Source organism: Lissotriton vulgaris, chromosome 9, assembly GCF_964263255.1.
Source record: "Lissotriton vulgaris chromosome 9, aLisVul1.2, whole genome shotgun sequence".
In the NCBI taxonomy this organism is placed as follows: domain Eukaryota; kingdom Metazoa; phylum Chordata; class Amphibia; order Caudata; family Salamandridae; genus Lissotriton; species Lissotriton vulgaris.
Window position 1 is genome coordinate 1233607174 of NC_141697.1, and position 15188 is coordinate 1233622361.

The 15188-nt window shown below is 48.6% G+C and overlaps 1 protein-coding gene across 1 annotated transcript in view; it reads right to left on the minus strand.

Moving 5' to 3' along the window:
- The window catches only part of CPNE9 (copine family member 9), a 952981-nt gene that overhangs the window by 72714 nt on the left and 865079 nt on the right, over positions 1-15188 (minus strand). The window contains exons 12-14 of the mRNA XM_086939381.1: positions 14767-14842; positions 7148-7201; positions 5929-5990 (exon numbers count right to left, since the gene is read on the minus strand). Coding sequence (XP_086795507.1) covers positions 5929-5990; positions 7148-7201; positions 14767-14842 — 192 coding nt within the window. The remainder of the gene's footprint in view (positions 1-5928; positions 5991-7147; positions 7202-14766; positions 14843-15188) is intronic.

Consider the following 15188-nt stretch of genomic DNA (forward strand, 5'->3'; position numbering starts at 1 on the left):
TATTCATTTAGAATTCAATTAATCCAAACTAATATAATAAAGAGAGAGCCCAAACCTTTGAGGCGGGTAATCTCAGGAACCACAGCACCAATCACAACACCCAATACAAAGTTGGAAAGGGCAGTTACAGCAGAAGGACATAGGCTATGCAGACGCCCACCATATACATTTAAAAGATAAAAGAACCATGCCAGCAAAGTAGTCCCTTGTGGGCGTGTCTGCATTGTGCTGTGGGCGTGTGCTGGGGGAGTGACAAACGCTGGGGGCGTGTGGTACGTTCTGCCCTTCATGCCATGTCTCATATAGTGTGCTAATCCCACCCTGCTCCCTTTAAATACCCTACACCCCATAATCATAACCCACCCGTACTCCTTAAAATACCCCAACACCCTTAAACACTAACCCATCATAACCCTATAAATATACCCTGTACCCCCAAACCCAAACCTATCCCTAAACCATAAAAATAACCCGTACCCCAGAACCCAAACCGCCCTAGCCCTATAAATACCCCTGTACCTCAAAACCCAAACCTACCCCTGAACCCTAAAAATACCCCTGTACCCCAAAACCCAAACCTAGCCCTGAACCCTAAAAATATCACTGTAGCCCAAAACACAAACCTACCCCTGAACCCTAAAATACCCCTATACCCCAAAACCCAAACCTAGCCCTGAACCCTTAAAATACCCCTGTACCCGAAAACCCAAACCTACCCCTGAACCCTAAAAATACCCCTGTACCCCAAAACCCAAACCTAGCCCTGAACCCTAAAAATAACCCTGTACCCCAAAACCCAAACCTACCCCTGAACCCTAAAATACCCCTGTACCCACAAACCTAGCCCTGAACCCTAAAAATACCCCTGTACCCCAAAACTAGCCCAGAACCCTTAAAATACCCCTGAACCCCAAAACCCAAACTTATCCCTGAACCCTAAAATACCCCTATACCCCAAAGCCCAAACCTAGCCCTGAACCCTAAAAATACCCCTGTACCCCAAAACCCATACCTATCCCCAAACCCTAAAACTACCCCTGTACCCCATAACCCAAAACTATATCTGAACCCTAAAAAGACACAAACAACCCAAAACATATACCTCAGTACCCCAAAACATATACCCCTATACCCATACTTACCTTATCCAAACATAAAAAAAAACATGCTTTTACCATTCATGCATTTACAACGAATTACGTTGTAAATGTATGCGTGGTAAAAGCATATAAAATGTAATGCCATGCGTTATAATGCCATTGCGGAGTCATGGTACTTTCGTAATGAAAGTATGCAGAGTGATGGTATGCGGAAAGAAAGTTGAGGAATAATGGGTGTTTACCCTCCCCAGGTAAGTACATTGGTGGCACGGCGGCCCACATCTCTAGCAACATACTTATATTTTTTCACCACCCATTTGAAAAATGCACAGGTCTCTCTCATTGATGGCCAGCACCGACATACACTTTTAGACACACCTCCCGCCACAAGTTCTAGAATTGCGAACGTTCGAGCTGGGGAGCTATGTTCGAATCTCGGCATCAGCTCAACATCCTGTGATTCCAGGCAAATAGCTTTGTCTCCCCGTGCCTACCATAAATTAATGTGTTCTTCTGTAATGTAAATTGTGCTCATTCCATGTTCTCGAGTTCGCGCTATATAATATTGCAAGAAAAAAAAATAGTAGGGGAACTCGAGTTCACACACTACTGAACGCGCACTCTTAAGTGCATCAGCAGTGCACTGTGAATCGGAGCGTTTCACAGGCCGGTCACAGATAAGAAATGCTATCAAAACGAAATCCTACAAAACAATATACTACTGGCTGGCAACAATTCATACCCGGACAACGTCGGGACGGGCTGCTAGTTGCCTATTATAAAGTGAATCTGTCTGTGTGTGACTGTGAGGCAGCATGTGTGCATATGTCTCTCAATCTCCGAGAGTCAGTGAATTTGTGTATTTGTGTAAATATGTGTATGTTTGCAAATCTAGCACTGTCTTTTACTGTGTGTGTGTGCGCATAGACTTGTCTTGAGCCAGAATTAATTCTGTTTCTCAAATGTTACGCCTCATAATATTGAATCCAGACTGTAATAATTGCCTTGTGTATTAGGTGAAAGTCTGGAAGCGCGGTCAGAACCTCAGTTTACTTTTGGGGAACCTGTTTCCTTCACCCAGAGTAATGCGTGGAATAAATGAAAAGTAATGTAATTATATTTAGTAACATTTAATGTTACATGAATATATAAATTATAACAAGTTTGTTAAAATATTTTATAATTAAATAATGCATGTTTACATTTTTTATTTTTTAACATTACATTACATAATGTATTATATGTGTAACTATTTAAATCACTTAATTTAACATTATTCCCTATTGTTTTTAATTTAAAGTCCTTCCCATCATTCTTTTCTAAGACAGAGTGTTGCAGTACCCCTAGTTGACCATGTGTGGTGCTAGAATTACACTTGCTCTGATCTGGAGTCATTTGTCTTAGTTTTGGGTCTCTTTTGTAGCTGTGGTGTTGTGTAGTTCTCACTAATCTGTAGGACCTGGGCGTTTGTTTGGACAACGTAAACTTTGGGTGAGGTGCCTAGACTGATTCCAGGCACCGCCGCAGGATGTTGGCCGAGAGAGCAGCTAGCTCACAGTGCCCCACTAACCTTACCGGGGAGAGAATAGTTTCTGGCAGCCACTGAACATGACAACCCTGACCCCTCAGGGATTGTGGAAACAGATAAGAACCTTTCTCTCAGTCACTCGAACTTACTTGTGCTCAGAGAAATATACAGAATACACAGTGGGACGTTTTCAATATATTTATTGAACCAATGCTATTCTTGTAGAGAATACATGTGTTGTGATAATCAGTAGAGAGAAGCAGATGAAAGTGATTACAAGTACCAAGGGCCAGATGTAGGAGCCCTAATACCGGTCGGTAACGGCCGATTTCGGCCGTTACCGACCGGTATTTGGCTTTTGAGATGTAGGGGGCATCTGATTTACAGAATCGGTAAATTTACCGATTCGGTAAATATACAGAATCGGTAAAATACCGAATTGGTATTTCCCTTTGATTCCTATCGGCTTCAAAGCCCATAGGAATCAATTGGAAATACCGATTCGGTATTTACCGAAACGGTAAATACCCAATCTTACAGATTCGGTAATTGTGTTTTAAAAATTACCTACATCTGCCTCCTTCTAATTTACCGATTCATAAATACCGAATCGGTAAAATTCGGTATTTATGAGTCGGTAAATTAGATTTACCTACATCTGGGCCCAAATGATTAAATAGTAGATACAGTTCTACCACGGTGAAACAGCAGTGTGTATATGTAGGCATATGATACAAGGCAGTAATCAGTCGTACTCCTACTATGCAAACCCTACTCTGCGTGTACCTAGAGTGTGTTTAGGTGTGAAGTCAAGAATCTCTCCAAGGGACGATCCAACCCCATTACCTAGCGGGAAAGAATGTAGGCGCCTGTCCTGGTCATGAACTGGACACCCCCACACCAAGATGTCAGACCGCTGCATGATGAATTCTCAGCGCGCAGGGACCCTCGGTGTCAGCGGAAGTGCCTCCTCTGCTAATCTGTTGGGATGCTCATTATTTATAATAGAAAGCAGCCTTGCGATGTATGCGTAGATTAGTGATGTTATGGATATGTAGATAGCTCTGTCGCCCCGTGGATGAAGATAGAATGAAATTTGTACCTAGTGCGTAGAAGGGCCTTGTACATGATGTTCGAGGCATTGTGATAATGGTGTGTGAAGCTAGATGTGTAAACAAAGTAGTTTCAGAGAAACGAATCCAACATTGTTGTGCACACAAATATGTGCAAAAGGTCACAGCAGGAATATTATTGTGAAAAATAGGGCAATGCAAGAAATGAGCCGCTTCGCCACATGGGCCTAACCCTGGGACATAACACCCACTCCTCATACTAAGGGTCAATATATAAAAGTTTTCTAAAGCCAGCAGGCCAAAATGAAGCAAAGTTAAAAAAAAGTTTCAACAATGTTCTTAAAATAATCTAAAAGCTAGCTTCCTATAAAATATTCATATAAAAGCCTTGAAGTCATTATACTAATTAAAATTGCAGGCACTCAGAAAGCCACGGTGTCTAGAAAAATAAAGCAAAAAGCTGTTTGAGAGTAGCAATGGGCTTACTCGTTGGTGGGTGGGGCATGTCTCTCCTTAAACCCCTCCCCATCCCTTCCTAAACCCTTCCTTACTCCTCCGGAAACCCTTCCTATTTAGTAGTAAGTACATCCCTTTTTCTACCCACCACCGTCATTTACTATTAAGGGGCCGATTCTGATGTCAGATGGATTGCTGTCATCGGTTACGGCCCTGCAAGTACTATACGACGAACCCTCACAATGGGAGCATGCATTCTGAGTAGAATGCATGCCTGCATTGTTAAAAGCAGGGGTGCAGTTCATCCTTGCACCCCAAGGTGCCTGCCACCAGGTGCAGGGATCAACAGAGGGGCACCAATTGGCGGCCTCACACCCATGGGGGGCCTGCTGGGGCCCCCAAGAAACACTTTCCGACTGACTTTACGTGCCGGAAACACCGGCACGAAAAGGCAGTGAAAGACTGCCATCGTACTCCCTCGGTCATAAAGAGGAGACCGGGGGAGTACTGGAGGATTTCCGGATGGCAGACGGGCTTTTCGAGCCCATCCTAAGCCATCCGGAAATCCGAGTCGGATTCCATTCCGACCGAGCCCAACGGAAAGGCTTGGTCGGAATGGAATTCGGCCGGCACATTCCAATGCGGTCGGAAGGGCTCCGAACATCACTCGGAGCCCTTCCGACTGGAATCGGAATCGACCCCTATGTAGTAAACTTCCTTGTGGGAAGATCTTCTGATAAAACAGATACGAGAGGTGGGGTTGGGCATTTACAGTCGTAGGTGAGTGAATAGCATTTGTAGTACTTTAGTTGTACTAAATGCAGTCTGTGAAAAGGCCCCTGAAATTAGTGGATAGAGGTGGTTTTTGCACAAGAAGAGAATCTGGTCTGGCTGACAGTGTCAACTAGAGCAGTGTGACATTCTTCCTGCTGTTGTACAGTTTCAACTGTTCTTTAGAATATTCAGTGTCTATGCGACTTTGGAAAAGCCATCTACGCGGGGGCCCCGGCCAAGCTCATCAAACGACTGCAACGCATTCAAAACGCCTCTGCATGCCTGATCCTTGACGTACCATGCCACAGCCACATCACCCCCCACCTGAGAAACCTGCACTGGCTCCCTGTCAACAAGAGGATATCCTTCAAGCTCCTCATCCACTCACACAAGGCACTCCATAAGACGGGCACAGCCTATCTCAACAGATGACTTTTCTTCTACATCCCCAACCGCAAGCTACGCTACGCCGACCTCACCCTCGCCACCGTCCCTCGCATCCGAAGAACAACCACCGGCAGCAGATCCTTTCCCCACCTCGCCGCCAAGACCTGGAAACCCTCCCACTGAGCCTACGACAGACCCAAGACCTGCTGACCTTCCGGAGACTACTCAAGACCTGGCTGTTCGACCAGTAGCGCCCCCCTTTCTCCCCCAGCACCTTGAGACCCTCACGGGTAAGTAGTGCGCTCTAAAAATTCTTGATTGATTGAGTGTCTCAGTGGATTTTCATTGCACGAACCTCGCTAGGAAGCAATAGGGAGCTGAGCAAGGGGCGGTCGCCCAGGGGTAACGAGCCAAGGGGCTCCCAGCGAGGCTGGTGCAAGACAATTCCTATTTGTTGGGATTCAGTGTCTCTTGAAAAGGGGATTCTTTCGCTTCTTCCTGAACTCTAAGAGGGCCGGAGGGGGGTCATTGGACATATAGGGAAGGGCACGCCATTAGTGCGCAATAGTTCACTTGGGTACTTACAGAATACGCTCTTCGACTCACTTACCCGCCTTTGATGTAATCTACAAACGTGTACTCGGATTCCACCTTGAAAGACAGAAGTGTCACCTAAGGGACCAACATGGAAAGGGATTATTTGGTGATCAGATTCACAGAATTTACTGTAAATTAACTGGGTAATCATATCACACATCACAAACTGAGGCACAAAAAAAGGGAGTCAACCTACGTGCTTGCATGTATCATATTTGTACAGTTTCTCATTTTTAGGGATTTATAAAAATTAACAAAAACATTTTCATAACCTAGGAAGGTTGTACCTTTCTATACAAATAAATGTTTCTGCCAAGCCTCCCAGACCTGTGGGACTCCAGGCCATGACTTTATATGTTTTGCTTTACACATATAAACACTTTCACATGTTGAAATATCCATTCCAGTATATCCAGAAACTGTTTGGAGCACTCCCCAATCCAACTTTACTCTACTCCAATGTTGTTGTAGAGTGCAGTCCTGGTGTGAAATAACATTGGAAATGTTTGAGAAAATCTCTAAAACAACAACTTTCTCGGTTTTACCCTAGAACCCACTGGCCTTGTCTGTGAGCCTGATGCTTTTCCTGTCTATTCACCAGACTTCCAAATGCAGAAATAAATGGCCAGATGTACATTCCATCTGCAGGTGAAAATATTGGCATGTCCTGTGTGATATAAATGGCAATGTGTGTACAGATGACGCTAATTGTATCTCTGTGTGTGCTGCCGGGGAGGATGGGGTGGGCGCCATGAGGGCACTGCAGGCGCTGGTGCCTGTGGTTACTCTAAGGTTGGGCCTTCTGTGCAGTTGGCTCAAGAGGATGGTCCAGGCTCTGTTCTGTTGGTACACATGGTGATGGTGCTCTGTGATGGCTGGGGTGGTGGTGGAGCATGTGGTATGGAGGCACCTAGGGTATCAATGCCCGGCGGTGCAGCTGGCACATGGGTGGGGTTGCGGGACGATGTCGTGGCAAGGGTGTTCATGGTGCCACTTGGTGATTGGATTGTGGCTGAGAACAAAATGACAAGTTTCAGAGCCAAAGTGATGGTGGACTAGAAGGCTAAGGCTGGATGAAGGTGAGCCCTGTGGCCTGGTCTGTTTGATGAACCAGGGAGCGGTCCTCTCCGGGGACCAAGAGGCGGCTTCTCAGTGCTGGCGGGGTGGGCGGAATGGCTCGTGTCGCTGATGACAGCGAAGATACCACCAGGGGGGGAGACCAGATCACTCACCGTTCCAGAGTTGATGTATTTCTTCTTTTTCACCTTCTTCTTTGGATTTAAAACCTAAAAAGAGACAGATGAAGAGACGCATCAGCGCAGAGACCGCCATTAGACGACACCGCAGATCGCGATTGCCCGTGCCAGCTACGGCTGCCGGGCAGGAATAAGATGGGTTCCACACTCTGCCCTGAGGGTGCAGACGTACGATGGCAGCTGAAGGGGGGGTATGCACGAACACCCTCCCACTCTCTGTAATGGAGAAGGGGGGCTTCTGGGAGACCACGCCCATGGCTTGGCCAAGGAATAACTCCAGTGCAACAAGTAGCATAAGCAGAGCCCCTGAAAACATGTGGCATAAGCAGAGCCCCTGAAAACATGTGGCATAAGCAGGGCCCCTGGAAACATGTGGCATAAGCAGGGCCCCTGGAAACATGTGGCATAAGCAGGGCCCCTGGAAACATGCGGCATAAGCAGGGTCCCTGGAAATATGCGGCATAAGCAGGGCCCCTGGAAATATGCGGCATAAGCAGAGCCCCTGAAAACATGTGGCATAAGCAGAGCCCCTGAAAACATGTGGCATAAGCAGGGCCCCTGGAAACATGTGGCATATGCAGGGTCCCTGGAAATATGCAGCCTAAGCAGGGCCCCTGGAAATATGCGGCATAAGCAGAGCCCCTGAAAACATGTGGCATAAGCAGAGCCCCTGAAAACCTGTGGCATAAGCAGGGCCCCTGGAAATATTTGACATAAGCAGAGCACCTGAAAACATGTGGCATAAGCAGAGCCCCTGAAAACATGTGGCATAAGCAGGGCCCCTGGAAACATGCGGCATAAGCAGGGTCCCTGGAAACATGTGGCATAAGCAGGGTCCCTGAAAACATGTGGCATAAGCAGGGCCCCTGGAAATATTTGACATAAGCAGAGCCCCTGAAAACATGTGGCATAAGCAGAGCCCCTGAAAACATGTGGCATAAGCAGAGCCCCTGAAAACATGTGGCATAAGCAGAGCCCCTGAAAACATGTGGCATAAGCAGGGTCCCTGAAAACATGTGGCATAAGCAGGGCCCCTGGAAATATTTGACATAAGCAGGGTCCCTGAAAACATGCGGCATAAGCAGGGCCCCTGGAAATATGCGGCATAAGCAGGGCCCATGGAAACATGTGGCATAAGCAGGGCCCATGGAAACATGTGGCATAAGCAGGGCCCCTGAAAACATTTGACATAAGCAGGGTCCATGGAAACATGCGGCATAAGCAGGGCCCCTGGAAACATGCGGCATAAGCAGGGCCCCTGGAAACATTTGACATAAGCAGGGTCCATAGAAACATGCGGCATAAGCAGGGCCCCTGGAAACATTTGACATAAGCAGGGTCCCTGGAAGCATGCGGCATAAGCAGGGCCCCTGGAAACATGCGGCATAAGCAGGGCCCCTGGAAACATGCAGCATAAGCAGGGCCCCTGGAAATATGCGGCATAAGCAGGGCCCCTGGAAACCTTCGACAGCTGAGGACCAACTTATGCAGCAGAGATGACTAAACCATGGGGCATTCTGTGAGATGAAGAGGCCTCTCTCATGTAAGGCACATTGATGCATAAGGGATCACAGGCAAATTACAAAATTTCCTTAAGAAAGAAAATGATACACATTTAGGGGATCCTAAAAAATTGTATTCCTCAAGAAATAATGATTTTATCTTTCATAAAGCTCAGGAACATCACTGTATTGACACTTTCCCTCCTAGTCCCTAAAGAAAATAGTTTATCTATTGGTTTGAAGGCTTGTCTAGCTAACCACCTATCTACCTGTCTGCCTGCCTAGCTACCGCCTATCTATCTGGCTGCCTGTCTGACTGCCTAGCTACCGCCTATCTATCTGGCTGCCTGTCTGACTGCCTAGCTACTGCCTATCTATCTGTCTGTCTGTCTGCCTGTCTAGCTACCCGCCTATCTATCTGGCTGCCTCTCTGCTTTCCTAGCTACTCGCCTATCTACCTGTCTGCCTGTCTGCCTGCCTAGCTACCGCCTATCTATCTGGCTGCCTGTCTGACTGCCTAGCTACCGTCTATCTATCTGGCTGTCTGTCTGCCTGCCTAGCTACCCATCTATCTATCTGGCTGCCTGTCTAGCTTCCCGCCTATCTATCTGGCTGTCTGTCGCCTGCCTAGCTACTGCCTATCTATCTGTCTGTCTGTCTGCCTGTCTAGCTACCCGCCTGTCTATCTGGCTGTCTGTCTGCCCGTCTAGCTACCAGCCCATCTATCTGGCTGCAAGTCTGCCTGCCTAGCTACCCGCCTATCTTTCTGGCTGCCTGTCTGTCTACCTAGCTACCTGCCTATCTATCTGGCTGCCTGCCTAGCTACCCACCTATCTATCTGTCTGCCTGTCTGCCTAGCTACCTGTCTATCTATCTGGCTGCCTCTCTGAGTGCCTAGCTACCCACCTATCTATCTGGCTGCCTGTCTGTATGCCTAGCTACCCACCTATCTATCTGGCAGCCTGTCTGCCTGCCTAGCTCCCGGGCTATCTATCTGGCTGTCTAACTATCTATCTTGTTGCGTGACTGCTTGGCTATCTATCTGGCTGTCAGGCTATCTATATGGCCAGGGGACAATGGTTGTGCTTGTGACGTCACAGGCTGGGGGGAATGGCTATGCCTGTGATGTCACAGGGTAAGGAGCAACGGCTGTGCTTGTGAGGTTACAGGCTTGGGAGAATGTCTATGCCTGTAAGGTCACTGGCTAAGGAGCAACAGCTATGCTTGTGAGGTCACAGGCTGGAGGGAATGGCTATGCCTGTGAAGTCACAGGCTAAGGAGCAACGGCTGTGCTTGTGAGGTCAGCTAAGGAGAAACAGCTGTGCTTATGAGATCACAGGCTAAGGAGAAACAGCTGTGCTTATGAGGTCACAGGCTAAGGAGTAACAGCTGTGCTTATGAGATCACAGGCTAAGGAGAAACAGCTGTGCTTATGAGGTCACAGGCTAAGGAGTAACAGCTGTGCTTATGAGATCACAGGCTAAGGAGAAACCGCTGTGCTTATGAGGTCACAGGCTAAGGAGTAACAGCTGTGCTTATGAGATCACAGGCTAAGGAGAAACAGCTGTGCTTGTGAGGTCACAGGCTAAGGAGCAACGGCTGTGCTTGTGAGGTCAGCTAAGGAGAAACAGCTGTGCTTATGAGATCACAGGCTAAGGAGAAACAGCTGTGCTTATGAGATCACAGGCTAAGGAGAAACAGCTGTGCTTATGAGGTCACAGGCTAAGGAGAAACAGCTGTGCTTATGAGATCACAGGCTAAGGAGAAACAGCTGTGCTTATGAGGTCACAGGCTAAGGAGTAACAGCTGTGCTTATGAGATCACAGGCTAAGGAGAAACAGCTGTGCTTGTGAGGTCACAGGCTAAGGAGAAACAGCTGTGCTTGTGAGGTTACAGGCTAGGGGGGAATGGCTATGTCTGTGACGTCACAGGCTATGAAGCAGCGGCTGTACTTGTGTGGTCGCAGGCTAAGGAGCAACAGCTGTGCTTATGAGGTCATAGGCTAGGGGGGAGTGGCGATGCCTGTGAGGTCAAAGGCTAAGGAGCAACAGCTATGCTTGTGAGGTCACAGGCTAAGGAGCAATGGCTGTGCTTGTAATGTCACAAGCTAGGGGGGAATGTCTATGCCTGTAAGGTCACTGGCTAAGGAGCAACAGCTATGCCTGTGAGGTCACAGGCTAGGGGGAATAGCTATGCCTGTGACGGCATAGGCTATGAAGCAACGGCTGTGCTTGTGAGGTCACAGGCTATGAAGCAACGGCTGTGCTTGTGAGGTCACAGGCTAAGGAGCAACAGCTGTGCTTGTGAGGTCACAGTGTAGGGGGAATAGCTATGCCCACTCACTCTGCTTCAACCCTCCAGTCTATTCATCGGATTATCGCTTCCTTAGGGCATCTGGGTGTGATGCTGGAGGAAGCTGCAGGTCAAGGATGTTCTACCCTGTAGAAACCCAGGGACTGAGATCTTTTAAACAAAATTCGAGGCCATGCTGTGCCCCCTCCTCCCACTGCCAACATTCTGCCAGTTTATAATCTTTGGGGATTAGAGGGGTTTGCTTCTGCTGAAACTCTCAAGGTTTGTGCTGAGAATGTAGATCATGGGCGGTATTAAGGACCTGCCCCGGGGGCGCAAAGGGTGTAAGCGCCTGCTTTGCGCCCCCCTTGGTATTACAGAAAGTGCTACAGGCGCTTGTGCGGCCCCTTCTGTAATAGAGATACTGCAGGCGCACACGCAGCACCAGCGCTATCACCGGAGGGCATTCCTCCATTTGCATGAGGGCGTGGCCACATGCAAATGAGGGAATCCCTTTCCCTCTGCGCCAGCGCCGTATTACAGACGCGGAAGCGTGAGCAATGAAGCTGTCAGGAGGGCACTGACAGTGAGCCACATAAAAGGATTCACACTGTCAGTGCGCCCCCTGATGGCAGCCCTCTGGAACAGTGAAAGGGGTTCTATGGAGCCCCCTGACATCCATTTGCAGGCGGGTGCAGTCACTCCCTGCAGCGGCTTCCAAGGGGATCTCTCGCCCCTCTTAAAAGTGCTGGCTGGTTGCACGGAGCGGCTGCTCCGATTTTCACTTGAATGCGCTGCTGCCAGGGTAGCGTGAGTTTGCAGCTGCCCTGCAGGCAGCAGATCCAATGCATTGGGGTGCACTTTCCCTGTTTTGCATTGGTGCACATATTTTAAGGTGCGCAGTGGCGCAAACAGGGAAAGTGCGCCCTATCCATGATACGCCCCTTGGTGTGCCGCTCTTCCCACTGTTGTTGCGGGGGACTGTTGGATGTTGGGCCCTCCTGGGAGCCACCAGCGTTCCCTTGCCACCCTCACCCCGTCACAGGGAAGTACAGTTTACAGCTCTTAGAAGATTGGCCACAACTGCAAGCACTTCACTTCTCTAGCCTGTGGTGGCGGTTCCCTCACTGTCACTGGTCCCCGGATACTGACTTCAGTAGCACCCCACCCTGATGCTGCCGGCGGGGGACTCCCGGAAGAGCATCAAGTGTCCTTTCCTTCCCCTTCATTGGATCTTCATTGACGATCATAAGCACTGAATAGAAGAGCGAGCCCCTCCCTCTGAGGCAGCCCTGGAGGAAAATCTACCAGGATGACATATCTACAGCCAAGAGGCGAATAAAGCAAGTTAAGTGAGGAGGCCGCGCCGCTTTGACATCAGCCCTGGAATTAGGGTGACCAACCGTCCGTAAATTTCACGGACAGTCCGTAATTTCGGCCGTCTGTCCGTTGTCCGTGAAGGATTCTTTAACGGACGCCATTTGTCCGTAATTTTAACCGGGCACGGTCGCACATCCCTAAAGCCGGCACAGCTTCCACTCACCTCCCTGCTTGACTTGACATGACCCATTCAGGGCTGCTTGCATCTGAATTGATGCCCCTGCTCTTGAAGCTGCAGCCCCCACCCCTCACACCTCCAACCCTTGATGAGCTGTTAAGCGGTGCTTGAAGGTGGCCGAGAGGGAGGGGGGGGCAGCTTCAGGAGCAGGGGCATCTATTCAGATGCAAACAGCCCTGAATGCGTCTTGTATCTGCAATTTGTGTGAGACATTTCCTTTCTGCCCAGTGCCCCAAACATCCTACAACCGGTCTGGATTACACAGCGGCAGCACGTGGTTCTCTTCACAGCACAGAGACTAATAACTGTCACTAAATTGTAAACAAACTTCGATTCTTCAAACATGCAGTCTTTAAGTAATAAAATAAAGAAATGGCACAATCGCACCCACACTGATTAACAAAGTAAGGAGGACAATCAGTTAAATCAGTTCTCTCGGAGTATCTCCTGTAAGTACTGTACATCACAGTGGGGACTGGTAAAAGTAACATTTTGGAAAGAGACTGACTTCTCATTGTCTTGTCCAGGGGGGGGTGAGGAGTCCTACCCCACCCTGGAAGAGACCAAGATGATACTAGGATACTGCATGCCCACCCCTGAGCCCACCCTGGTGGATCCTGGTCCCCCTCTTCCCACCCCCCTCCCCCCAGTGATGGCTCCTGTCCCCCCCCCCCCCTCCACCCCCCCACCTGTGGTGGATCCTGTCTCTGCCCTGGGTGGCTTCTGTCCCAGTCCAGGAATGGCTTCTGCAGCTCAAAAAGGCTCAGCTCAAAATGAATATAAAAAGGTGGGCGAGTGAGTAAGTGAAGGGATGGGTGGATGGCTGGATGAATTAGTGAAAGGGTGCATGGATGAATGAAAGATTGAATAGATGGATAATAAAAGAGGATGGATGGATTGATGAGTGAGTGGTGGAAGGATGGAAAGGAGAAAATGGAAATAGCTGAATGTATGGGTGGAAGGGTAGCTGGATGGGTAAAAGGGTGGATGGATGAGTGAAAGGATGGATGAATGAAAAGGTGGATGAGTGAAAAGGTGGATGAGTGGGTGGATGGATGGATGAGTGAAATGATGGATGGATTGGTGAATTGATAAGTGCAAGGGTGAATGGATGGACAGATGAGTGAAAGGGTGGATGTAAGGATGGATGAGTGAGTGAAAGGGAGGGTAGATGGACTAAAGGATGAATAGATGAGTGAAGGAGTAAAAGGATAAATGGATGAGAGAAAGGATGGATGAGTGATAGGGTCAATGGATGGATTCCTGAGTGGATGAGTAGATGGATGGGTGGGTGGATGGATGGATGGAAGGAAGGATTGCTAAGTGAAAGGGACGATGGAGAGACAAAGGGAGGATGGTGGATGACTGAAAGGGTGGATGGGTGGAAGGATGAGTGACTGGGTGGATGGATAAGTAAAAGGATGGGTGAAAGGGTAAATGGCTGGATGGATGAGTGGATGGATGGGTAGAAGAGTGGATGGATGAGTGTACAGATGGCTAGGGTGAAAGGGTGGATGGATGGATAAAGGATGGATGAGTGAAATGATAGATGGAAGGATACATGATGGATAGGTTTGCAAATGGTTGAATATGTTTGGATATGGCTGGGCTTACTTATATACCATTTCGCGACCTCTGAAGTGTCTGTAAAACTTATCCAATTATCCTGAAGTTTTGTCCTGAATTTTGACCTCCTGTCCTGAATTTGTGTCCTGAATTTTGACCCTTTGTCCTGAATTTTTACACTCACCGTCCTGAATTTGCACCAATGCCAGTTGGTCACCCTACCTGGAATCTGAATCAAGACAGTAACGAATCCGAAAAGTGTGTACAGATCTTCAGGGAGCTGCTCTGCAGCCGTCCAGTGTGGGAACATTACTTATAAGCGTGGGATAATTCCATACTCTGAACAAGAGGTCCTTTATTTACCACCTCGCGGGATTGGCTGGGACTGCATGTGTTCGGTTTAACTTTGTTAATGCAGTGGGAGTTCCAAGGAGGACTGATGTAACATAACATAATGTAACGTAACATAACATACCATACCATACCATACCATTCCCTCAGTGCACGGCCACATAGGAGGCCTGTCCCTATCGCAATACCATTATGGTTAAGGAACACAATACAAAGGAAGTTGGAGTCAGCGGTTCCTGATGGGCCCCTGGAGCCCTAGGGCCCTTGGAGACAGAGAGAGAGTAGTTCTGAAAGTCACTTGAAGCAGTAGGGGGTCGTGTGCTCACCTCGTACACGCTGAACTGGCTCTGTCCACGCGACAGCTCCCGGTAGCTCGTGGTGAACTCACCAATGAAGTCATGACTGCGAAGAAAGAGATGGGTCAGGGGGAGGCAGTAGTATGGTACCGCCACATTCCACAGCAACCAACGACAGACGGAAGCACCAAACACTAGAACCAATGCCACAGTAACACCACTCTCCAGAGCAACCAACGGCAGACACTGACACAGTAACGCCACTCTCCAGAGCAACCAACGGCAGACACTGACACAGTAACGCCACTCTCCAGAGCAGCCAAGGGCAGACACTGACACAGTAACGCCACTCTCCAGAGCAACCAACAGCAGACACTGACACAGTAACGCCATACTCAATAACACCCAACGGAGGACAGTAACACAGTAACGCCACTCTCCAGAGCAACCAA